Source organism: Ursus arctos, unplaced genomic scaffold (assembly GCF_023065955.2).
Source record: "Ursus arctos isolate Adak ecotype North America unplaced genomic scaffold, UrsArc2.0 scaffold_20, whole genome shotgun sequence".
NCBI lineage: Eukaryota > Metazoa > Chordata > Mammalia > Carnivora > Ursidae > Ursus > Ursus arctos.
The window spans coordinates 14,370,680-14,395,838 of record NW_026622875.1 but is presented as its reverse complement, the minus strand read 5'-3'; the positions used below and the strand labels follow the sequence as shown (position 1 = coordinate 14,395,838).

At 39.7% G+C, this 25,159-nt stretch overlaps 1 protein-coding gene across 2 annotated transcripts; it reads right to left on the bottom strand.

Moving 5' to 3' along the window:
• Positions 1-542: 542 nt before the first annotated feature.
• PFN2 (profilin 2) lies at positions 543-6,524 on the bottom strand. 2 transcript variants are annotated; one of them, XM_026497273.3, is made up of 3 exons: positions 6,276-6,524; positions 3,883-4,075; positions 543-2,209 (listed from the first exon to the last, which is right to left on the bottom strand). In XM_026497273.3, the coding sequence occupies exons 1-3, from the start codon at positions 6,405-6,407 to the stop codon at positions 2,112-2,114; spliced, it is 423 nt and encodes a 140-aa protein (XP_026353058.1). In that variant the 5' UTR covers positions 6,408-6,524; the 3' UTR covers positions 543-2,111. The 2 variants fall into 2 exon arrangements, with proteins under 2 accessions (XP_026353058.1, XP_026353060.1); XM_026497275.3 differs by having other exon boundaries at positions 543-1,885; positions 6,276-6,493.
• Between the last annotated feature and the right edge of the window lie 18,635 nt (positions 6,525-25,159).

Below are 25,159 nucleotides of genomic sequence, written 5' to 3'. Positions count from 1 at the left end.
TGGACTCTTACGTAGTCAGAGCTAATAGGTCACTCCAGAGCCAGAAACTGCAGGAATATCCCAGTTTTCTTACATGCTGCCTAAGGAACATCTTCTTATGTGGGAGTTCCAGCTGGTTGACTTCAGCATACCAATATAGCTTCCAAATCTAAAGAAGTCACACGACAGTTCAATACAGAAGAATCCACAATGCAGAAACCCTTCTTGGTATTGGCTCCTTCTTGCTCACTAGATTTCACAACTAGAGACCAGCAACAAGAGAAAATACTTAATTTCTAGGGGATAAGTCAATTTTCCTCTTACAAACCCAAAGATGAGCCCGAAATGACTTTTTAAAAAACAGATAAAAGCTCATTAAAAAGAAATTCCCAGGCACTCATTTTATTTATAATAAATACTAAAGGATATGGAATAGGCCATGAGCTCAATTTTAAGATTTTATGCTTGCAACAGAGTCCGGCCTATTTTGTATATTCCAATGTGTCAAAAATCAACTGTAACAGTAAGACAACAATTTACATAAACAACAGGAGTCTAGAGTATTTGGTTGGAATAAATTTATTTCATCTGTCTGTAAACAAGGTGTTTAATAGTTATGGCATTTTTTTAAATGCATATTAAATCAGATGAGTTAGACTGTATCCCAGATGTAACAAAGTGCAGGGAAAGAAATGGACAAATCAGCAACAAGATTTGTTTTTAAATCTGTACATTATCCACAAGGCCCAAACAATAGAAGCAAATACTAGAATGTCCCTAAAGTAGTGCCATTCGAAAGAAACCTTTAATAGGTCAGTTAAAATCCATCTCACAATAGCAACAGTTCATTTTAACAATAGTATGGCACAGAACACATATGAAAAAAATTCATCACAAGACAGCCAAGTCCACAATAATGCAACTTCATATAAAAACTCAAGCTGCAAATAAAAATTGGTCCTATGAAGAACAAACCGGACACACTCCAGATGGTTATGTTGGGATACCTAATGTCCATAATGGCAGCCTTTTACAATTTTACTAAAGAGTAGAGCTGGTGTGCAAAGAAAAAGGAACACAAATCTGAGCTAGTGCAATGATGGAATGTCCCTGGGGATTCGATCTGTATGGTTACTGTAAGGTCATGGGAGGAAGTGCCTTTTGCTCTCATTCTGCAGTTGCACTCTTCACATATCCTATGGACAGAAGGTCTGTCTCTACTCAAGTGCAACACCACCACTGAAAGCAAACTACTGCAGCTCTCAATAGCTCATCAACAAAGGGATTACTTGGTTAAATAAACCAGGCACTGCGTAAAAGATGGAAGCAAACCAAATACCTATGTGCAAAGGGAAAGGGTGGGAAAAGAGTGAAGGAAAGATGCATGCACTGTTTCCTCCCAACCATGCGCTACAAAAGGAAGACTAAATGAGCTAAGTAAATGCTCAAAGTGCTGAAAAGACATTGATCAAATTAGAGATTGTACAACCGGCACCTTGCTTAATATTAACTTATTTTAGTTATCAATATCCCATTAATTGCTAAGACAAAGTGATGCCCAACTTGGCATGCCCCCTCCCCCCAAATTTCAAGGTATCATGCAAATCATTATTGTGCTGCAATTATGTTGCCAGATAAGGGTTGGTTACATACAGTGGTTAACATACAAATGATCCATTGGGCAAACAGGAATCGTGACATTAGAAAATAGGTAAAGAAAAATTAGCTACCATCTATAGTCTGGTAGCACTGTGACCATAATTGGGGTGATGATGAAGACAGTTGCTAGGTAGATGGGGAGAGGCTGCTTACACATCAGACCTCCTCAGGTATAAAGCGAGTTCATATGCTTTCTTGTTAAGTGTGCCTCCGTGGACACCTTCCTTTCCCATGACTATAACCAATGCTGGAGTACACAGGGAAACAAAACAAAAGTGAACAGAATTATTTAAGGGGGGGGGAGGGCAGAAAGAAAGACACCTTTCCCCACCAACAGAGGGATACAAAGGAGACACAGGTTCATACCCCATCACCCTGCATTGCTAATAAAATTTCCAGAATTAAGACTCAAGCTTACAGCTAGGAAAGTTTAAGAGCAATTTTCCCCTAATACTTAACAGTCTGCCTAGCAGCTAGAACCCAGAGTCTCTCAAGTATTTTGCCATTGAGTATGCCTTCTTATTCAATCCGCCTCCATGGACCCCTTCTTTTCCCATTACAAAGACCAAGACTGAAAGAGAAAGAAGAAAAGTGTTTCAAAAGAAGTGTTAATCAAGAAAGTCACATAAGTTTTAGCTGACAGAACCCCGATTAATAAGTTAACATTAAGTTAGTTTTCTGTGAACTGTCAAGCACTGAAGTCAACTAGGTCTCCAAAAGGAGAACTTTCAAACTAGAAATATGCTGAAAACAAACTGCATCCTGGAAGCCCAATCAGTGCAGCTGCAGCACGACATAAATATATCTTTACACCAGCTAGGAGAAAAGAAGGGCAATCGTTTACCTTCTAGGGCAAAAAACTGGTTAGTCTGACAAATTAGACTGGCCCCTGAAGTATAAACTTACAAAACTTAGGTGATTATTTATAAAATTCTCCCCAACTTTAACAGGCTTAAGTACAAACTATTAAGTCTTACCAGTAAGCCTCAATGTGTCTATTAATTCCAGAGGAAAACCAAGACCAAATTTTAAAGAGCATTTTCAGTGCCATTCAGAAAAGGCCAAATAAAAGTAATTAAGGCTTGTGCTTATTGAATCCTCGCTGTGCTTTGTTTTTTAAGTGAGTCTGAAATCCTGAAACAGAATTACTATTTCCAACAAGTTCTTCTACGATGCAATTCAGAGGTCTAGCCCCAAAATACATGTGTGTGGCCAGTTTTACACTGACTACCACTAGATGTCAGTAGTGCCGTATAGTATAAAAATCTTATTCTCGTTTTTATGTCACATGGTTAATACTTCTTTTTAACATATTTATCTGAGCTCAGCTAATGTTTAGAGATGTGTCTATTTCAGTTATCTAATTTTCCTAAAAAAAAAAAAAAAATACTCCTAAGCATCAACTCCCATCAGAATAAGAGTAACCTTCAGGATCATCACAAGGAGTTGGTAGAACCACTGCAGTAAATTACAGCTCAGAGGAGCTTCAAGTTCATTCACATGGTAGATTTGGTCCTAAAATCAGCTGTGCCTAGTCAGCTGAGGCTACACAGTCCTCCTAATTTACAGAATATTTACAGAGGATAATACATTTAAATATATTTGTAAATCAATTAGATGTCAAAATAAAACTCAATCTTGAAAGTTCTTTTGGAAAAAGTAGTGAGACTTATTTAGTGTAATAAGAATTTCTGCAATGTTGACAACAGTCAGGAACACCAGAACTTCTGGACCAAGTATAATTTCCTACTTTTCAAATATAAATCACAGACACACTCTTTGAAAATATTTTAGTAAACAGGTGGCTTACTATAAAACCTTATTCTAATTATTTTTCTCTTCCCCTTCCCCATCAATATTTCTAATAGAAAAATGAACAAATGTTAACTTTTCCTTCTTTATGCTGAGCAGTGAATAAAACACAAGAAAGGGAAGAGATGCAAAGGTGAAAGACTCAACAGAACTAAAGTAACCAAACAATATGAATGATTTAACATATGTGAATAATATGTGAATATTCCGGTTTTGAGTAAAGTCAGGATCTCAGAGACTAAGCTGTGTACGCAGCCGCTGTAGAGTTCGTAAATCTAAAGCAAAGCAGTGCCTCCCTTCAGTGCTGGGCAGTTCACAAAAACCACCTTAATAGCCATTATGGACTAATGCTTTAATTCAAAATGTTAAAGAAACCGCTTAATAAGTTGTAACGTAGTGTGCAACTTTTAACCAAAAGAGTACTCTGCTTACCTCTACCAGCTCTGCCGACAGCAACGTTGTATGTTGGCTCCCCACCTTGACTCTTTGTCCGGATGTCCATTGTGCAGTCACCATCGACGTATAGGCTATCTCTGATCACCGAGCACTTCTTTGCGCCAAGAGTCAAACCGTTGGTAAAGAAACCTTCCCGGTCTTTTCCTACAATCATATCTATTTCCACTGGCTGCCCCCGCCAAAAAAGAAAAAAAGAAAAAGAAAAAGAAAGAAAGAAGGAAAGAAAGAAAAGAAAAAAACATGAAGTTGTAATTAATTCTTTTCATGCCTCCATGTAAGTGGAAAAACTGTGTGCCAAGTCTGTACTGTACTAGAAGGCATCCACATTTCACTCATGTAAAATCAAGTTTCAGTCTTTTCTAAAGAATCACTTAATCCTATATGACTCCTTGTTTCATATCACTTCATTTCACAGTTAACCATGTACCAACTAAAGACCAGTCCATGCAAAGAATCTCTTTATATAGTTGGAAGTTGACATTAGATAAACTGCAAACAGATTATTTATAAACTGTTTCAAGTCAAGTGATACCCGAGGTGCTTATGTAATGGTAAAGATTCACCTATAAACTTTAACAACTGCTTGTCTGTCACATTACAGTTATGCTGCATGAAACTTAAAGTTGCTTGAAAGTCTCCTAAAATAATGCCTATGCTTAACAGATCTCTTCAGGTCTACTCTGCTTCAAATAGCCTGAAATATCCCCCACAGTATGAACTTCAAACCCTAGACCTCAACACATTCCCAAATTCATATTTCCCTCCTATTTTCCCAGCCACTCTCTTTTTCCTCCCCAACTTCCCTTCCCCTCCCACTTCAGTAATCAGTTTTCTTTCTGGGCAAATGCAAAGAGGATTCTGTTGGTAGTACTGCAGTAGGCAATAGTAAAAAACAAAAAACAAAACAAAAAACCCAGAGAAAATGGAGGGAGACTGGGAAAGAAACTGAGGTAGTCACCAGAACCGGAAAGGAGAAAACGTGCATTCTAACATTCCCTGAATAAGAAGGAAGGCGTCGCCCCCATCAGAACTGCAGAGTCATAGCAGGCCCCAGCCATTTCCAAGCACACTCCCGCAATCTTCCCAGCCAGACAGCGGGAACTCACACACAAAGACAAGAGGACTGCAGGAAAAAAGTTGATCGCCAGATAGATGCCAATTCTCTATAATAACTGTAGTCCACTGCGGTTATAGGAGACCTTAAAGTACTAGTATCAGGGACTGAGTTCCACACAGTTAGATCTTAAGCCATGTTAAGTGGTACAGAATAATTAGTAGCACTCATAATAGGGGGCCTGAATTTTGGCGTTTGATGGGAGGGGAGCGTGAGGGTAAGAAATTAAGGGAATGCCCCTGTATTTGCCACAATCGTCACAATCCAAAAAGAGCCATGTGCAGAGAGAGGCAAAACAATAAAGCAGCACTAGAGGCTTAGTAACAATTATCCTCCAAACATGTGGCAACCAAGTCAAAACCATCAAGTCACAAGCAAATCAGGCACTGTAAAGCATAAATCTGCATTAGTTCCTTTACTATCTTCACTAAAGAGGGAGGGACTTGGAGAAGTGAAGTGTCCCCTCGCCTTTCACAGATTACTGAAAGCCCTATAAAAGCACCCCCTTTTTTAGAGCTATGTTGCGTAATTGGGGATAACGGTATATCGATGAATCTCCATAGGAGGAGGAGAGAAATCAATGGCAGTTCGCCATCTTGGAGAATTAAAAAAAAAAAATCCTATGGAGCCAGAGCTGAAGTGGAGATTCACGAATCCACCTACGTTGTCGGCGTACATTTCTCCCAAGCCCCAAAGGCCTGGACACCCGCAAACCTACGCAAAGTCGCTGCGAGGATCCGGGGGCCGGGCAGCCGCCGCCTCCCACAGCCCGCGGCGCGGGCGGCGCGCTGTCCGCGGAGCACCGGCAGCCCGGCCGCCGGAGCGCAGCCGGAGGACCCCCGCCCGGGCCCCGAGCGCCCCGGCCCGGCCCCTCCAGCCCCCGTTCCACCCCGGGACGTGCAAAGCAAACCTTAGGGCTTACAGGAGACCAGAGAAAGCCGCACGAGGGAGAAAAAAAGCCGCCCCCCCCCGCACCAACCGGTGCGCCCCCTCCCCCCGCCTCACGGACAGGCACTGGGAACGCCGGGGGCCGCCGAGGCAGTCAGGGCGCCAGGCCGCCGCCCCCGCCGGGTCAGCTCAGCCCCGGGCGAGAGGGCGTCCCCGGGCCCTGGCCTCCCCGCCCGCCCCGCAGCCGCATCCTCCGGGCCGGCCGCCTACCACACCTGCCGGCGCGGCCCTCCGTGCCCCCACAGCCGGCCGGCCCCGCTCGGGTCCGGGGACGGGAACGGGAACCCGGACCGCCGCCGGTCCTCACCGTAATGCTCTGGAAGACGCCCCCAGCCGTGGCTGCCCAGACGTATTTGGCGTCGCAGTAGCCGACAATGGCGGCCTCCTGGCAGCAGCCATCGCACATCAGGTTATCCACGTAGCTCTGCCAACCGGCCATCTTCGAGCCCTTCGCACTGCAGCGGGGACGGCGAGGAGCAGCAGGCGCAGCGGCGGCGGCGGCAGCGGGCGGCGGCGGCGCGGGGGGAGGCGGGGCGGGGGCGGGGAGGAGGCGGCTCTGCGCAGGCACCGACCGCCCCCCTCCCCGAGGAGCTGCGGTGGGAGGACGCGGGGACGGCGACGAGGGACAAGCCGCGGGGCGCGCCCGGCCGGCCTGCCTGCCCGCCCGCAGCCGCGGGGCTAAGCACCACCGGGAGGCTGCGGAACGGCTGTGCCGGCGGCGACGGTGCTGGCGGCGGCTGCTCCTCACCGCGGCACTTTTCAGTTCTCCGCGGCCACGGCGGGGCGGGCGTGCGCGCGCCCGTGCGTGCGATCCTTCCGCGGCGCCCCGACTCGAAGGGTCCCGGGAAGGGAGGGGGAGACTGAGGCGGGGGCGCGGAGGGATACCGCTCTGGGACAATCACGGCCGCCACGTGCGGCCGGGTGCGGTGGGGTCGCTGGGGGCGGCTGCCCGAGGTCCGAGGAGAGGGGTGGTCCTCCGTCGCGTTCGGCTCCCCAGGGACGGGGTCGTCTGCGACGCCTCCAGTCTTCGCGGCCCGGTCGTGATGCGCCTCTCTTCTGCGTCCGGTGGCTGGGGATGCGGAATCTTGAGCCTTGATGTTGGATTGCCGAGTTGTCCTGGTGACGGGATGTGGAGCGTTTACTCCTGTTTGTGGTGGGAGTGGCAGTGGCAAGGTCGCCCACGCTCATCTCGGGCGTCCTCAATGGGACCCTCTTCCCGGAGCCCCCCGCCTTTTGGCGGTCTAGGCAGCCGAGAGGGCGCGTCCCGGCAACCTGAAATCTGAGCTGGCGTTTGTGGCTCTCAGGAACATTTCTGAGCTTTGCCAGTCTTTTCATTGTTGCCTCATTTGGGTACCAGGGACTCGCATTCTCAGGATTCTTTGACAGTAAGAACCCCCTTAAGATTGCTAATCACCTGTGGCTAAATTGCTCATAAATTCCGCACAAAACCAATAGCGACCTATGTAAAAGTATTTGTTGGCCAACTGGGAAAGTTGCTGATGGGTCAAAGAAATCGCTGAAAATAGAATAAAAGAATATATCATGAATGAATATACTAATATTTCTGCTATTCAAAGCTAAAATAATTGCAGGACCCAGGTCTGAGAATGCCTTGTATTTACGAGGTGAAGTCCCTGTGATTGTCTCATCTCTTTAGTAACCTCTGGGTGCTTTGACTAGACAAGGAATTAGGAGACAACCTACAACAATTCTAATTTTAGGTGAACAAAAATGATCTGCCAATGAAAGAAAGGAAGAAAGCTCGTTTAAAACGTTGAAAAGTTGATTTCAAATTTAAAGTTATCCTTAAGGTCACGATGTGTGACACAGCTGTAGCTCATGAAGACAAATGCTGCTAGGCAATTTAATTGGTTCGGAAGTTGTGTATTTTTTCTGCTGTTTGCTTTTATATTTTTTCTGCTGAAATCAGCTATTGCAGGGGAGGAGGGGAAGCACAGGAGAACCCCCAAGTCAGGAACGTATCAGATTGAGACAATGTATTTTCTCACGTTCTGATAATACAGAATACCTATGTGGTATAAAATGTATGCCAAAATTGTTTCATTTTTGCCAGTGTGCCTCCCACCTGATCTAGTTACATTTACTGGTTTACAGCTTTGCCACTTTGCAGTGGTTTTTGATGGTTTTAATCCTTCAATCTTAGCAGTTTATCACCTTAAAAGTTAATACAGTGTGTTGATAGCACTGATACGGTCACTTTGTGAGAATTCATCAAGCTGTACAGTCGTGATTTGTGCTGTTAGTATGCATGTTATAATTCAATAAATTTAAACAGTAAAGATGAGAGAAAATAAAAGTAAAATAATTTAAAGTGTATTGAAATTGAGTGTTATTTATTAATCTCTGAAGTTTTTAGACTTCGTTTCTAGACTATTATAGCAAAGAGTTGGAAATAACTGCATTCCATTTTTATTCTTTTATCGTTGTCTTTAAACAGCAAAAGGATTAGACCAACTGAATATTCTGGATATTCAAATCTCAAAAGGTTCTAAAAAGATTCTCCAAACACATCTATTGGGTAATACGTTCATAAGAATTTAAAATTTCTATCATTTTTCCGTATTTTTCAAAATTTGATACACTTCAAAATTACTGTTTTGCTTTTTCAACATAGTGTTATCACCAGAATTGCATTCAGTAAAATTTAAACTATGAAAAACATATTTTGTGTAATAGATTAAATGAGGTTTTACTGTTTAGATTTTTAGATGATATATTCAAAGGAGTCTATTGATTGTCTGTTTTTAGTGCAGACAGTCCCCTACCTACTATGGTTCAACTTACTATTTTCCAACTTTACCATGGTGTAAAAGCCATAGGCATTCAGTAGAAACTGTACTTCAGATTTTGAATTTTGCTCTTTTCCCGGGTTAGTGGTATGCAGTGTGATACTAGTGATGCTGGGCAGCCAGTCAGCAGTCAGCTCCCAGTCAGCCCCGCAATCACAATGGTAAACAACTGACAAAACCATTCTGTTTTTCACTTTCAGTATGCAATAAATTACATGAGGTATTCCACACTTCACTATAAAATAGGCTTGTGTTAGATGCTTTTGCCCAACTGTAGGCTAAGACAAGTGTTCTGACCACATTTAAGGTAGCGAGGCTAAGCTATGACATCTCTAAGTTAGGTATATTAAATGCATTGTCAACTTCTGATATTTTCAGTTCACGATAGGTTTATCACGATGTAATCCCATTGTAAATTGAGGAAGATCTGTACTATGATAAAATAACCCTGTGCCTACTTTCTTTAGAACCATTTTCCCAGCATGCTATCTTCTTTTCTATTTGTATGCAACGATCTCTTACTAGCTCATATAACTTGCTTACCACACACGTTTCAAAAGGCGTAAGTAGAGGTTAAACACTGAGTTTTAGGAATAGCAATGTGTGAAGTCCAAAGGAGTGTCAATATGAAAAAAAAAGAATTAACAATTTGTATCTTTCTCTAGTTTTGTGGGGGGGGGGGGTTGTTTTGTTTGTTTTGGTTTTTTCTTTCTTTCAGGGTAACTGATCCCTACAGTGATAATACCAGTGTGTCTGGGCAGAGGTAGAGCAAAATCATAGCTCCGTTGATACAGATATCCAGAATGATACAGCCATTAACAATCAGTGGTAGCATATTTAAATTAGGAGTGAGTTATTATGCATTCCTTAAAAAATTTTTTTTTAAATTCTTATTTAGGAAAACGGAAACTATGTGGTAAATCAGGTTCTTAAATGTATCAGTCAAGGAGTGTCTGAGCTTTTTAAGTCCATGAGTTAATCACTTGACATTTTAGCAAAAATACAAAGAAAAAAGAGTTAAATTTTAAGTGTTAAAATGTATTCAACAGTTAAACATTGGTGTAGACTAAAAATACATAATTGCCCCCAAATATAGTAAAATGATAATTAACTAAGCCCACCCCAAGCCCTCAATTAACTAAAATTTCACCTCCATATTTAATTTTTGGAAAAAGTGTTTTAATTGTAAAAGTAATTATCAAATCAATAAAATTAGAAAATGGAGAAAAATCACCCTTAATCTCACACGCAATACAAATGTTGTCTTTTAAAAGTATTCTCTCGTTGTTTTATTTATGATTTTTACAGTGAAGAACATGGAATACCTACAATTCTGGATTTGTCCATTTTATCCTAAAATTCAATGAATTTTTGCTTTTTATAGCTTGAGATTATTTAATTGGATGCATACAAGTTAAAATTGTTATATTTTCTTTCTGATACATTTAACCTTTACATTAAGTAGTGGCCCTTTTTATTGCCAATAATGTGTTTTGTCTTAAAATTTATTTTATCAAAGGGCCCTTTGGTGGCTCAGTTAAGCGGCCGAATCTTGATTTCGGCTCAGGTCATGATTTCAGAGTCCAGGGATGGAGATCCACGTGGGGCTCTGTGCTCAGCAGGGAGTCTGCTTAAGATTCTCTCTCCCCCTCTCCCTCTGCCCTTCCCCCTGCTCGCTCACTCTCAAATAATCTTTAAAAATTTTTATTTTGTCAAATAGTAAGGTAACTATCCTACCTCTCTTTGTATTGATATTTATCTGATCTTTTCTCTCTCCTTCCCACTTCCCTGTCCCCTCCTCCTTTTTCTCCTCCTTCCCTCCTTAACCTCCTTCCCTGTCCTTAAATTTTAGATATCTCTTATAAACTTTACATAGATGGATTTTGGCTTTTTGTCTAATAGGCAATATTTTAATTTTTCATTCAATTTATATGTTCAATTTCTATTCTTCAAGTGTTACCCTTGAAATTTTACTATCTATATTTAATAGAACAAAGCTTTAAGTTAAATAATATCTTAAACCCTCCCTCCAGACTATCCAAGGACCTTAGAATACTTTAAATTTGGTCACTCCTGTTCAGGCTACTATTTCACGCAGATGTTTGTTTATACATATGTATTTACAATTGACCCTTGAACAATATGAGTTTGAACTGCATGGGTCCACTTATACATGGACTTTTTACAGTACAGTACTCTCTTCCTTCTGATTTGACATTTTCTTTTTTTTTTTTTTTTAAGATTTTATTTATTTATTCGACAGGATAGAGACACCAGCAAGAGAGGGAACACAGCAGGGGGAGCGGGAGAGGAAGAAGCAGGCTCATAACGGAGGAGCCTGATGTGGGGCTCGATCCCAGAACGCCGGGATCACGCCCTGAGCCGAAGGCAGACGCTTAACCGCTGTGCCACCCAGGCGCCCCTGATTTGACATTTTCTTACTTTGACTTACTTTTTTCTTACTTTACCACGAGAATACAGTTTATAATACATAAAACATAAAAATATATGTTAATCAACTATATTATCAGTAATGATTCCAATCAATAGTAGCCTATTAGTTAAGTTTTTGGGGAGTCAAAAGTTATATATGGATTTTCTATTGCATGAGGGGTATGTGCCCTTAACCCCTGTGTTGTTCAAGGTCAACTGTATACATACACATTTGCTACTTACCATTCCTTCTTATATCTCAGACCATTATTCTATGATCCTTCTTCCTGAAGTAAATCTTTAGAAGTTCTTTTAATGGAGGTCTCCTGGTAAATTCTGTATTTTTGTTTATTCAAAAATGTTTTTATATCACTTTCATTCTTAAAAAATAGATTGAATTTACAACACAAGACCAACACTTTGAAAATATGGCATTCATTCTGGCTTTCATCATTGCTGGTTGTATTTTTATGAATGATCTGTTCTTTTTTTCTGGCTACTTTTGGAATCTTTTTGTCTTTGCTATCCTTCAGTTTCACTATGATGTATCTATATCTAGGTTTCTTTTACTCTACTTGGAAAAACAGATTTATATCTATGATCACTTCTGGAAAATTCTCAAACATTATCTCTTTGATTATTCCTTTTCCTCACTTTTCTCTCTTCTTTTTGGATTCAGAGTAAGTTTTTCCTTTTCCTCTTCTGTTCTCCATATCTCTTCTCTCATATTTTCCATCTTCTCTCTGTGCTGCATTCTGGGTAATTTCTTCAGCCAAATGTTCCAGTTCACCCTTCAACTATGTTTCACCTGCTGTTAAACCCCTACATTGAGTTTTTGTTTCTTAAATCTATTTTCCGTTTTTACAAGTTCCCTTTTATTGTTACCCAGATCTTTCTGATTCCTGATGGTCTCTAATTGTTTGCCTATCTTTGTGTTTCCATACTTTATCTCTTCAAACATCTCTTACCTAGTTATTCTATACTCTGTATCTGACAATTCCAATATCTAAATGAGTTTTATGTTTTTATCTCTCTCACCCATGATGGCTTGCCTCCTGTATACTTGGTGATTTTAGACTGTGAATTCATATTTTCTTAATCTTAATATGTGGGAATTCTGATGGCTTAAATTGAGGACACTTTTCTTTTTTAAGATTTTTTTTTTTTAATCAGAGAGAGAGCATGAGAGAGAGAGAGCACAAGCAGGGGGAGGGGCAAAGGGAGAGGGAGAAGCAGACTCCCCGCTGAGCAGGGAGCCCGGCACAGGACTCAATCTGAGGACCCCGGGATCCTCAGCAGAAAGCAGATGCCCAAACTACTGAGCCACCCAGGCACCCGAGAGGACGCTTTCTTTCAAAGATGATTTGCATCTGCTTCTGCTATGTGCCCAGGAGCACTAGCAACCTGGGGCCACTTTACCCCTTTCTCTGATGTCCCCTAAATGCAGGAGTATCTGATTCACCTCCTCACATAGAGCTGCTATTGGCCTTTGCACTTAGACCAACTCCATCTCTCCAGCTTGCATACAGACCCTTGCTCTAGTTTCTGCTCAAGATTTATTTCTCTTTATTTGGTGGGAAGAAGGGTCTTTGAAGACATTTCTAATTTCTGAGAGCCAAGCAAAATATCAAAAAATGTTTTGATCCAGTATCTAGTTGTTTTGCAGGAGAATTCCCCTACAATATCTAGTTCAACCATGATGCCAGAAGCAGAAGTCATAACCACAATTGTGAATCTTCTGTGTTTTATTCACTATGGGTTTCAGGCTTGGGTACTGGTTGGTGCTATTTACTGAGACAAGGAATATAGCAAGAGGAACAACATCAAAGAGGAAAATGTTAAGCTTAGTTGGCTTTTCCGTACTTATGAGACATCGAAGTGAAAATGCTGCGTGGCAGTTACATGTACAGCTCTAGTTCAGAAGACACATCTGGATTTGAGGTAACACTTCAAAAATGAGTAGAGGAAGAGAAGTTTACAGTGAAAGGCAGAATGAGTGGCTAGAGAAGTTGGGTGGAGAATCAGGAGCGAGCTAGGTCATAAATGTCCAAGGAAGAGAGTTTTTCCAAATGGTAGGAATGGTTGAAGAATAGCAAATAATGCTAAAAAGTCAAATGGGAGGATTGGAAGGTGTTCATTAAATTAGCAAAGAGAGGTTGTTTTGGAAATGGACAGATACAGATTTAGGTCAACTATGGGGAAGTAAACCAGATTGCAATGAGTAAAGGAAAAAATGGAAGGCAAGAGCGCTGAGACTTTTCTTCATTCAAGAATTTTGACAATAAAGGAGAATAAAGAGAGAATTAGCCAAAGGGAACATATGGGTAAAGGAGGAGGTGGTGGTTGTTGTTTTATTTAGAGAGTCTCAAACATGATTAAATGCTGATGGGGTGGCACTAGTAGAGAAGGAGATGTTAAAGATGTAAGAGAAGGAAAATAAATAATACCTCAAAGCTCTGGAACAGTTAAAAAAAAAAAAAAAAAAAAGGCCTGGAATCCAAAGCATGGTTGGATAGAATTGCCCTTAGACTAAAGATGGGACACCTTCATTGTAACAGCACTATATGATTGTGACTTTCTCTTTTTCTTGCAGTGTGATACACATACAGAAAAGTTAACTAATCATAAATATATACCTTGGTGAATTTTCACAAAGTAATCTCACCCAGTTAGCCAATATCCAGATCAAGAAATAGGATGATATCAGGATCCCAGGGATCCTCTTCTTGCCTATTTTAAGTCACTACTCTCCTCTCAAAAATTTAACTGCTTTTCTGACTTCTTAGAAGTCATAGAATAACTTTGGCTATTTTTGAACTTTATGTAAGTGGACTCACAAAGTAGGTAGTTTTCCGTGACTATGTCTGGCTCCTTTTGCTCAAATGTTTGTCAGTCATCCACAGTGTTTTACGTAATTGTAGTTTGTTCATTCTCATTGCTGTATAGTATTCCATTACGTGACTATACCATAATTTATCCATTCTACTCTTGGTGCATATTTTGTTAGTTTCTACGATTTTGCTATTATGAATACTAACACTTTGTGGAAGCATTTTGGTGCACAGAGGTAAGCATATACCTAGGAATGGGATTGCTAGCTCATAGGTTTGGGTTTAGTAGATACTAACAAATAACATTTCAAAGAGATATGATTTCACCTTGGCACCAGCAACGTATGAAGGTTTCAGTTGCTCCACATCCTCACCAACATTTGGCATTTCTCTCTTTTTAAGCATAAACACTTCACTAGATATGCGACAGTAATCTATTATGGCTTTAATTTGCGTATTCCCAATGACAGAGGTGAGCACATTTTTCATATGTTTATTAATCATTTGGACACTTTTCTTTGTGAAGCATTTGTGTAACACTTTTGCCATGCTTGCGTGGACTATGCAGTAGTCCATCAGATGGATGTATCATAAGTTGTCCATTCTTATTGAAAAATCAAGTAAGTTGAGAAACAATAAAAAAAATTAGTTATGATTTGTGTTGGTGAACTTTCAAAGACATGGAAATGGATAAGCACATTTTTAGAAAAATGTCTAACAGAGATTTAAAGTATAAAGAATGGCATTTAACTCAATTAATCAAATGTGTTAGACATTGCCAGGTTGCCTACCCACTATTTACTATTCTTCCTTGCTAAAAGAATCATAAATTTTCTTGGGGGAAGGGGTAACAAATCCAATTTAAAATACCTCCAAAATGTCCTTCCAGCTAGGGTGATCATCTAACCCATTGGTCCATGAGCTGAAACAGAAGTTATTTCATGGAAAGCTACTTTCCCCTGGTATATATATTTTTAAATATTTATATTTTATATTTATATAATTTCCCCAGATTTTATATTTTTATATTTATAATTTCCCTGATATATATCATAATACACACACAGCTTTCTGCCCTTAATCTGTCCTCCCCTTTATCCAGATTGTGATGATGCCATTTTTGACTATGCTGAGGACGGTGGAGGAGGTGGGGAGAAGGAAACTGCTTTCTCAAGCGCCTTCATCAGCCTTGCACTGCCTACCCCAGACTCTTACTACATTGGATAAATAACCTTATTTGGTTAAGCTATTATAATCAGCTTCCGTTAAGTGCAACCAAACCCTGTGCTAACCATCCATTTTTCTACCCCATCTCAAGTCCTAAGCATCCTGAATTATCCAGCGTTGGTTTTCCATAATGAGTTAAGCATGTGAGGAAATGATCTATATTTATTGCATCCCTATTGTAATAATGACTGAATTGACCACATCATGGCACATTGCTCCACTGGTTTTGTTGTAGTAATACATTAAGTAGTGCCCTAGAAGTTTCAAGGATTTCATACGTCTTCTTCCAAAATGTCTCAGTAGCTGACAGAGAATTCCCTAGGAGTTTTGACTCATTTTCTCTGACTTACCAGATGCAGAGAGAGGATTGTGGGATTCCGGCATCATACGCAGAGCATTTCATTCCAAGAAAGTTACACTTGAACTTGAGAGGTTTGTTGTAGAATTCCAAGGGGAAGGACACAAAGCCTATAAAAACAGTTTGTCTTGTTATCGCAATATGAGGGAAATGCAGGCATTCCATCAGAACACCGCCAAAGAGATAACACATCTAATGTTTCTTGAGCTCTGTCCCAGAACACAGGCAATGAGATTTAATTAAGTAGTCTTCCAAAAAAGTATTAAAATGAAACTTTAAATTTTTGTGTTTCCTCTAAGAAAGCTCAGATTTCACTTTTAGGGAAAACTGTTTCTGGGACCAGCTACCTTACTAGTTCAGGCTTATCCAAACTCAGGATATGAATGGGTGAACTTTGACCAAGGGACCAACAGAACAAAAGCATCAAAAAACAAATGGAGAATAGGATAATATACCAACTCTAGGTGAAAAGTGAGTGTTTTTGGAGGTGATAAAATAAACAAGACTATGATAATGAAGGTGGTATTCAGAACCTTTGATGATTGGAATTCCAAATCACATCTAGGGCAGTTAAAGAGGACACTCCCAATACTATTCCTTTACATTGTGAGGAAGGTACACGTTGAGGAATTGAGGCATTCCTTTACATTGTAGAGATAGACTCCTTTAGTGAATACTTCTGTGGCTCTCTTTTTAAAATCTCTTTAACACAATGTATTTAATTTCAACAATTTATTTGCTAGCAATTCTTCTTAATGGGTAGTAGATATTCCTTGTAGTATTAATTTTTTTCGAATCATATAACAAGTGTTGAGCTCTTGCTATGTTTGTACATATTGGTATATGCTAAGATTGTAAAAGAAGGTCCCTGCCCTCTCTTTTAAAGTCTAGGCAGGGAAGAAGTTAAGCAACATGGGGGCGCCTGGGTGGCTCAGTCAGTTAAGCATCTGTCTTTGGCTCAGGTCAGGATCCCAGGGTCCTGGGATCGAGTCCTGCATCCAGCTTCCTGCTCAGTGGGGAGCCTGCTTCTCCCACTCCCCCTGTTTGTGCTCTCTCTGTCAAATAAATAAAAATCTCAACAAAAAAAGAAGTCAAGCAATATGGTCTGGATGGAGGATATGTAAGAGACAAGCAAGGGTACAACTGTCTACCATTAGATCACAAAATCAGCATTCTAAAAGGACAGAGATGGAAAAAGTAATGGAAGTTGGAGTTCTAAGAAAGTGATAAAAGGTATTTCATAGAAAACATACAACTGCTCAATCTTAAAAAATGGGTGGGACTGAGGTTTGATTTTTAAAATCAAGGACAAAACACAAGCTATAGATTTCCCCTTCTACGAGAAAAAGGAGCCCACAGAATAAGGTATTTGCAAAGTATATATCTAGCAAAGTACTCATACAGAATATATACACAAACTATAAGCCAATAAGAAAAAGAGTGACGACCTGTAAAAAGTGAGCAAAGACTTGAATATTTACCTTATATAAGGGGTTCCCAAGGTCAAATAATGGCAGAAGAAGATATTAGTACCAAGTAAAGGTAAATAAAACCACAATGCACCTTCTTACACCTATTAGGACGGCTACTATCAAAAAAACAAACAAACAAAAAAAAAACAGAAAACAAGTGTTGGCAAGGATGTGGAGAAATTGGAACCTTTGTAAACTGTTGGTGGGGATGGAAAGTGGTGCTGCCGCTGTGGACAGCAGTGTGGCAGTTCCTCAAAAAATTAAAAATAGAATTACCATGTGATGTGATGGGCATGAAATTTCCTAAAACTGAACATGCACATAACCTTAAAACAGGGAAATTTTATGGCATATAAATTATACCCTCAATAAAGCTGTTTAAGAAGAAGGTACTAAAAAAACAAAGAAGAAAAAAGGACGGGGTATGTTAAAAGTACAAGAACCATTTGAAAGAGGTTCCAAAGGCCCAAGTTGGAACAATTTCAGCCAAAAATTAAATAATGACAGTGTTGTATTGTAACTCTTAACATATGCGTGCCTCCCTACTGATATAAACAAATAATTGAGAAAGAAGGGACAAATCTTCCTTATAGAAAAATTTCTAGTACTTAAATGTAGAAGGAATGAGGGAAATAGAAAATTACCATTAAACTACAATAATAACTACTATAAGCGAGATCTACTGATGAATACTAAAATTAGTGGATGAAACTTTGAGAAGAAACAAGGTATTTGCATAGCCTCAAAGTACCTCCCCACAAATATTTATTTTCCCCCCAATATTTATTAATTTATTAATTCTTGGGTTTTAACATAAGCCTACAGAGTCTTTCATATTCCTTCCTCCAGGAGGTGGAGCTTAATTCCCTCCTCCTTTGAGTACAGGCTGGACTTCATGACTCACTTTTACTGAAAAGAATATGGAAAGGGAAAAATAGTAACTTCAGAGTAGGGAAAACTGGCAGACAAGACCTTAAAACCTGGTTGAAATTAGTATCACCAATAATAAGTCATGTTTATATCATGTACTCCTTGATATGATGAGACGCGTATGAAATGTCTTAAAGCTGAACATGTCCATACCCTAGAATGTATCCATTCCATCCATAGGTATAGATCCAACAAAAGCATGTTCACATATTTCGCACCAAAGACCTTTACGAGTCTCCATAGTAGCATCGTTATAGCCCAAATGCTCATCAACAGTAGCATAGTTACACTCAAACAATGGAATACTGTACGGTAACCATAATAAATGAAACACCGCTGCACACAACATTAGGGCTAAAAAGCTCACAAGGTGATGTTTAATAAAAGAAGCTAGGCACAAAAGAGTACATACTATGTGACATGATTATATAAAGTTAAAAAAAAACAGACAAAATTAATCTGTGGTATTAGAATCCAATGTAGTGGTCAAGCTTTGGGGAGGAGGGCTGGAGATCCGGAGGGGACATGAGAAATGCTTCTGAAATGCTGCGAACATTGTATATCTCTCATCCACAGTGATTATTTATAATGGGTTATTCACTTGGCAATAATTCATCAATCTGTACACTTAAAACACTCTTTGGTTTATATATTTTACTTTAATGACAAAGTTTAAAAAAGAGAAAAAAACCTTTAGCAATTAGATAAAATTCCTGCCATACGAATTGGGCGGATACTGCCTAATCAAAAGATTGTTTTGAGGACTATTAAATAATATACTGTATATAATATATATAAAATAAGAGCACAAGGCTGGCCACAAGTAATAGATACTAATAAATCGATATTGCTGTCATCATCTTCATCATTACCATGGGCAAGGGGAGTCTTCCTCCCAACTCTGGGCCATGCTTTGTTGCATGAGCTCCCACAGCAGTTCGGCTCAGGTCAATCTCACAAAGTCCTGCCTGACTACCTGTATTTGCTTTTAGCCTCTCCAGAATGATGCTAAATCAGCCAAGGGAGAAGAGAATCAGCCTTTTTTCTATTTATCTGCTAATCACAAAAGATCCCAAGCATGTGCGGTGAGACTGCCCTTCTCCCTGCTCCCCATGGTTGAAGTGATGATGGGAAGAAGCCTTAGATGGTTAAAAGCTTTGAACAAGGCACTTTCCAAGGCTAACTAATTAGAAGACACTTTTCATGTGACTCAAGCTCAGGCATTGGTCATGATGTGATGATTTCAGCATAAAAAATATATTATTCAAGTCCTTTGAAATAAGTGGAGTCCTTGGAGGAGTACGAACAGCTCCTCAATGAGGTAACAGAAAGTGTAGAATGATCAGATGGACAGAGAACCCAACAGTTAATCAGCGTCAGGGGTCAGTCAGAAAAGCCAAATATAAAGAGGGTTTGCTAGTGTATTCCAAGGTAACAAATTTCCTAAATATCGTGCAGAGGGTTGCTGAGCACACAGACTCAGCTGCTGGGGAATGAACTGCTGGTGGTTCCACTAATGATAATAAAAACCCCAGTAAAGACACATATGTTGTTTATAACCCTAATTAGACCAGATCGGTCTGTCCCTATGTAGGACAATACATTATATAATCTTGGCCAAGACTTGAAATACATTTTTTTCAGAGGCAAACACCAGGTTCTAGTGACAAACTTAACTCTAGAGAAGGGAGTAGACTTAAAAAGACTAAGTAACCTAATAACTACATTTTGCAGTAAGACAAAGAGACTCGGCATTGTAGTTAATGGCTTAGATTTGAATGACTTTGAGATTAAGTCAAGTTCATATCATTGTGGGTGTTCCTCTCTGTGCATAAAACTCTCTCAGATATTAAAGACTAATCAACCTCTGGGGAGAGAAGGCACCCTGTACACCAGGAAGCTTCCTGTCTTCATCACCTCGGGCTGCCGTAACAAGGACACAGACTGTGTGGCTTAAACAGCAGAAATGTGCTTCCTCACAGTTCTGGGGTTTAGAAGTCTGAGATCATGTTGTGTCCCCAGTGTTGATTTCCTCAGCAGACTCCCTCCTTGGCTTGTAAAGGAGGGCACTCTTGTCTCTGTCTTCATGTGGTTTTTTCCTCTATGCCTGTGACCTAATCACCTCTTCTTATAAATTGACTGTGTTGGGTCAGGGTCCACCCATATGAACTCATCTTACCTTAATCACCTCTTTAAAAGCCCTGTCTCCAAATACAGTCACATTCTGAGGTACTTCAACATATGAATTCAGCCCATAACAATTTCTAAAACCCAAGAATCTGGGGGCTCATTCACTGCAGGTAGAAGGACCCAGCCTTGGAAAGTTGCTGAGATGTCAACTCGAGGGGGGGAAGAGAGAGAGAGAGAGAAAGAGAGAGAGAGAGAGAGAAGGACTTGAATATTCAGAGGAGCTGAAATTGGGCAGGTGGGAGTGTTTTGAGGAAGGTGAGAGAGGAGTGAGCCCTAGGATTGTGGTACAGAAGCCCCCTTGTGGCACATCAGTCACCAGGGAGCTTTAAAACATCTCCATGCCAGGTCATACCTCAGAACAATTAAATCAGAATGTCTGGGGGTGAGGCTTGGGCTTCAGTAACTCTTAAAGCTCTCCCAGGTGAGGGGCCCTTGGTTTCTGCTCAGGTCATGATCTCAGGGTCATGAGATTGAGCCCTGTGTTGGATACTGTGCTAAGTGCAGGGTCTGCTTGAGATTCTCTCTCCCTCTCCCTCTGCCCTTCATGTTCGTGCTCGTGCTCTCTTTAAATAAATAAATCTTGAAAAAACCAAACAAACCAAAAGCTGTCCCAGGTGATTCCAATAGTGTAGCTGAGGTTGAAAGCCTAAAGGTTTGATCACAGGTTCTCGTGCTCCAATACCCTGCACAAGGGAGATTAGACTACAGGATGCAACTCTCGGACCCCTCACTCTGCAAAAGGTGGTGGATAGATGGTCCCCAGCCCCACGCTAAAGTCAGTGGCAGGTCCCTTGGTCATATTCTCTCTGGTCCAGGGGATCAAATGAAAGGGGCACTGGTGGTAATGACCCCACCTGAGAAATACTGAGGCCCATACTCCTGTCTCCTCTGATACTTCCCAGGCACTTTGCCTCTCATATTGAGCTCCTAGTATGTGTGTTTCCATAGCTGTGTTCAAACTCTACTCACTCCCTCCTTACCCTCAATCCCCAAGAAGAAGGAAGGAGGAAATGAGAAAGCTAGTTTTATATATTCGCAGACACACATATTCCTAAATATGTTAGGAACGTTTGAAACATGTTATAGGGTGATTACTGCTATCCAACCCTTGAGGAACGCTACATCACAGAAATGCTGTACTTAGGATAACACAGTATCACCACGGGCCTCTTTGACTTGTGCAAAGATTATTCTTTCACAGAAATGATCAAAAACAGATGTTTCATATCTAAAATGTTTTCTCACAGGGAGTTTCAATAGAAATATTTTAGCTGTTCAGATACATCCAAATAAAATATTTGGTCTTGAGACATTCTATTTTAAAAGTCAGTGAATTGTGACTTCGTGACAACAGAAAAAGCATGAATCAGGGACCTGTTTTATCTTTCATTTCTCATCTTCAGGCTGAGCAAAGGTGAACTGTGGGAAGTGATGACTGAATGCTGGTGATTCAGGGATGATTTTTAAAATACATGCATCCCTCATGTAATAAAATTGAGAAATGCCAATGACATTTACTATAAAACCTACTTGGTGATTCCTCTCACATTATAAAACCAGAAGTGGCTTTTGATTAGAAAAAATTTGTTCCCTGGTTATGATAAAATAATGCATGTAGCCAAATTTTAAAGTCATATCTTCAGAGAAAAATGTGTCACTCTAAAGAACCATAATATTACCCAAATCTCAGTATTATTAGTAGGGTGTATTAAAATAAACTCCAGGGAAAAACATGGAAAGTGAAAATATTCTACAACAATGCTTCTCAAATTTTAATTTGCATAAGAATCAACTGGGAATCTTGTTAATTCTGATGCTGGTAGGGCCCAAGATTCTGCATTTCTAACAAGCTCTCAGGGGAAGCTGTTGCTGCCAGTCTTTGAAAGCTTGATTTCCTCCTCCATTAATCGTAGCCTCTCCAAAGGTGGCAATTCCTAAAGCTTTAGTTCATTTTCATCAGCTTGGAACAGTGTTGACAGAGCTTTATATCTACCAGCATTTTTATTTAACTTTAATTGTCCAGTTTTTATTTAACTTCTTAGGGGGTCTGTTTGCATACAAATTTTTTCTTACCACCACTTTTATACTTGATTATGTAGTCGATAAAAAATGCCTAAAGATCATTATTAATTAGCAGAAACTTCCAGTGCATGATAGGAAGTGTACGAGTAAGGCAATTTGCTGATAGTTAACAATGATCACCCATAGCACCTCCAGTAACACTAATGGCAACTGTTGTTGACTGAGTACTTACTATCTGTCAGACATAGTGCTAAGCGATTTATTGAACTCATCTTAATTGTTACAAGGACTCAGTGAGGAAGGTATTTTATTTAGCAAACAGTTATGCAATGCTTACTATGTGTCAGACATTGTTCTAAGGACTCTCCAAATATGCACTCAACCAATCCTCATAAACTGTACAAGGTCCGTGTTATCATTACACTCATTTTGCAGATGAGGAAGTGAAGGCATAGAAAAGCTAAGTAACTTGCCCAAAATTACTTAGTTAGAAGGAGCTGGTTTGATTAGAACCTAAACAGTCTGGCTCCTAGTCATCCTCCTAACCAGAAGAGGAACAGGTGAGTAACCCAACAGTTAGGTACTTAGAGAAGGAGGCAGGAATCAAAGCAAGATCTGTGGACTCCCTGTGCCCCCCTGTCTCTGACCACTCCACACTGTCCCTCTAAATTAGCATGAAGCACTGCTGTGGAACACCTGATTCTCATTGAATCAATATGCTCTCATATCATTTGATTTGTACATTTAACCATTTCTGTCTTCATTAAAGACTATTAGAATGATTTTATCTGCTTAAACTGTAGTTTTGGATATTAGATCATGTCTGATGCTTAAATATAACATATTAATGCATATAGTTATAGAGGGAGGAGAAAGTTATATGAACAAATAATTGGCAGCAGAAACAAAATTGTCTCATGAGATCCCCAAATTCCATCTGCTCAGTGGATTGTGACTCTTAGAGCAAACAGTAATAGTTTAATCAAACTACTAAATATCTTAAACATATCTAGTTAAGGGGCACCTGGATGACTCAGTCAGTTAAGCATCTGACTTTTGATTTCGGCTCAGGTCATGAACTCAGGGTATGAGATCAAGCCCCGTGTCAGGCTCCATCCTGAGCCTGGAGCCTGCTTAAGATTCTCTCTCTCCCTCTCTCCCTTTGGCCCCCCCAACCCCCCACGCCACTCACATACTCTCTCTCTCTCTCTTTCTCAAAACACACACACACACACACACACACACACACACACATTTAGTTAAAACCAGGGATATTTCCAATTTAATGATGTACAAATTAGGAAGTATCTATTCAGGGATAAATTGGATATTAAGCTATCTCTTATAGAAAACATATAGTTAGGTCTTGCTTTTTAAAAAATCTAGCCTAATAGTTCCATGCCTTTTAACTGGACTGTATAATCCATCTATAATCAATGTATTTCTTTATATGATTGGATTTAGGTCTACATTTTATTATTTTCTATTTGTCCCATCATCTGTTCCTCCTTTTCTGCTTTCATACAAGTTAATCAAATATGTTTGAGTATTCCATCTAGATTTCTCTATTTTTAAGATATGTGTCTTCATCGATAGATGAATGGATAAAGAAGGTGTGGCAGAGATACACAATGGAATATTACTCAGCCATAAAAAATGAGATCTGACCATTTGCAACAACATGGATAGAGCTAGAGGGTATAATGCTAAGTAAAATAAGTCAGACAGAAAGACAAATACCATATTATTTCACTCATATATGAAATTAAAGAAACAAAACTAAGAAAGAAAGAAAGAGAAAACAAAAAAACCCCAGACAAATACAGAGAACAAACTTATGTTTGTCAGAGGGGAGACTGGTGGAGGGATGAATGAAATACACAAAGGGGATTAAGAGGCACAAACTTTCAGTTACAATATAAATAAGTCACAAAGATGAAATACACAGCATAGGGAACATTCTCAGTAAGATTGTAATTGTACAACTGTAAGACTGTAAAATTGTTTGGTGACAGATGGTGAGTGTACTTACCGTGAGCACTGAGCAATGCAGAGAATTGTTGAATCGTTACGTTGAGTACCTGAAACTAATATAACATTGTATGTTAATTATATTTCAATAAAAAAGATATATCTCTGTAATTTTTTATTGGTTGCTCTAAAGATTACAATCTGCATCTTAATTTATCACAGTCTATTTAGAGTTAATACTGTAATGCTTCATTCAAAAGGATTTGCAAGAGTAAAATTCCATTTATGCCACTCCGTCATTTGTGGTATTATTAGCACATATTTTACATTTATGTAGACTATAACCTCACATACAAGGTTACAAATTTTTGTTTTAAACAATCAGTTGTCTTTTAAATAAATTAAGGGAAGAACAAGTAGTCTTTTATAGCTCTTCAGATATTTATTATTTCCAGTGTTTGCCATTTCTTCCCACAGATTCAAATTCCTGTTTGATGCTGCTTCACTTCAGCCAGAAAAACTTCCTTTAGTCTTTTTCATGGTACGAGTCTGTTAGTGACAAATTCTCTCAGCTTTTGTTTATCTAAAAATGTCTGGGTTGACAGTTTTTATTTTTTTCTCGTATTTTAAAGATGTTATTCCATTGTCTCTGGCCTCCCTTTTTTTTTTCCTGATCAGAAGCGAGCTGTCATTTGTGTTGTTTTTCTCCTGTATGTAATATATCTTTTTTCTCTTGCTGATTTCAAGATGTTCTATCGTTAGTTTTCAGCAGTTTGATTATGATGTTACTAGATGTGGTTTCTCTTGTATCTATCTGCTTGAAGTTTGCTGAGACTCTTAGACACCCAAGTTAATGTTTTTCATCATTATTTCTTCATGTATATTTTTTTCTGCCCCAGAAAAATTCTATCTGCTCTCCTTCTGATGCGCCAATCCCACATATATTA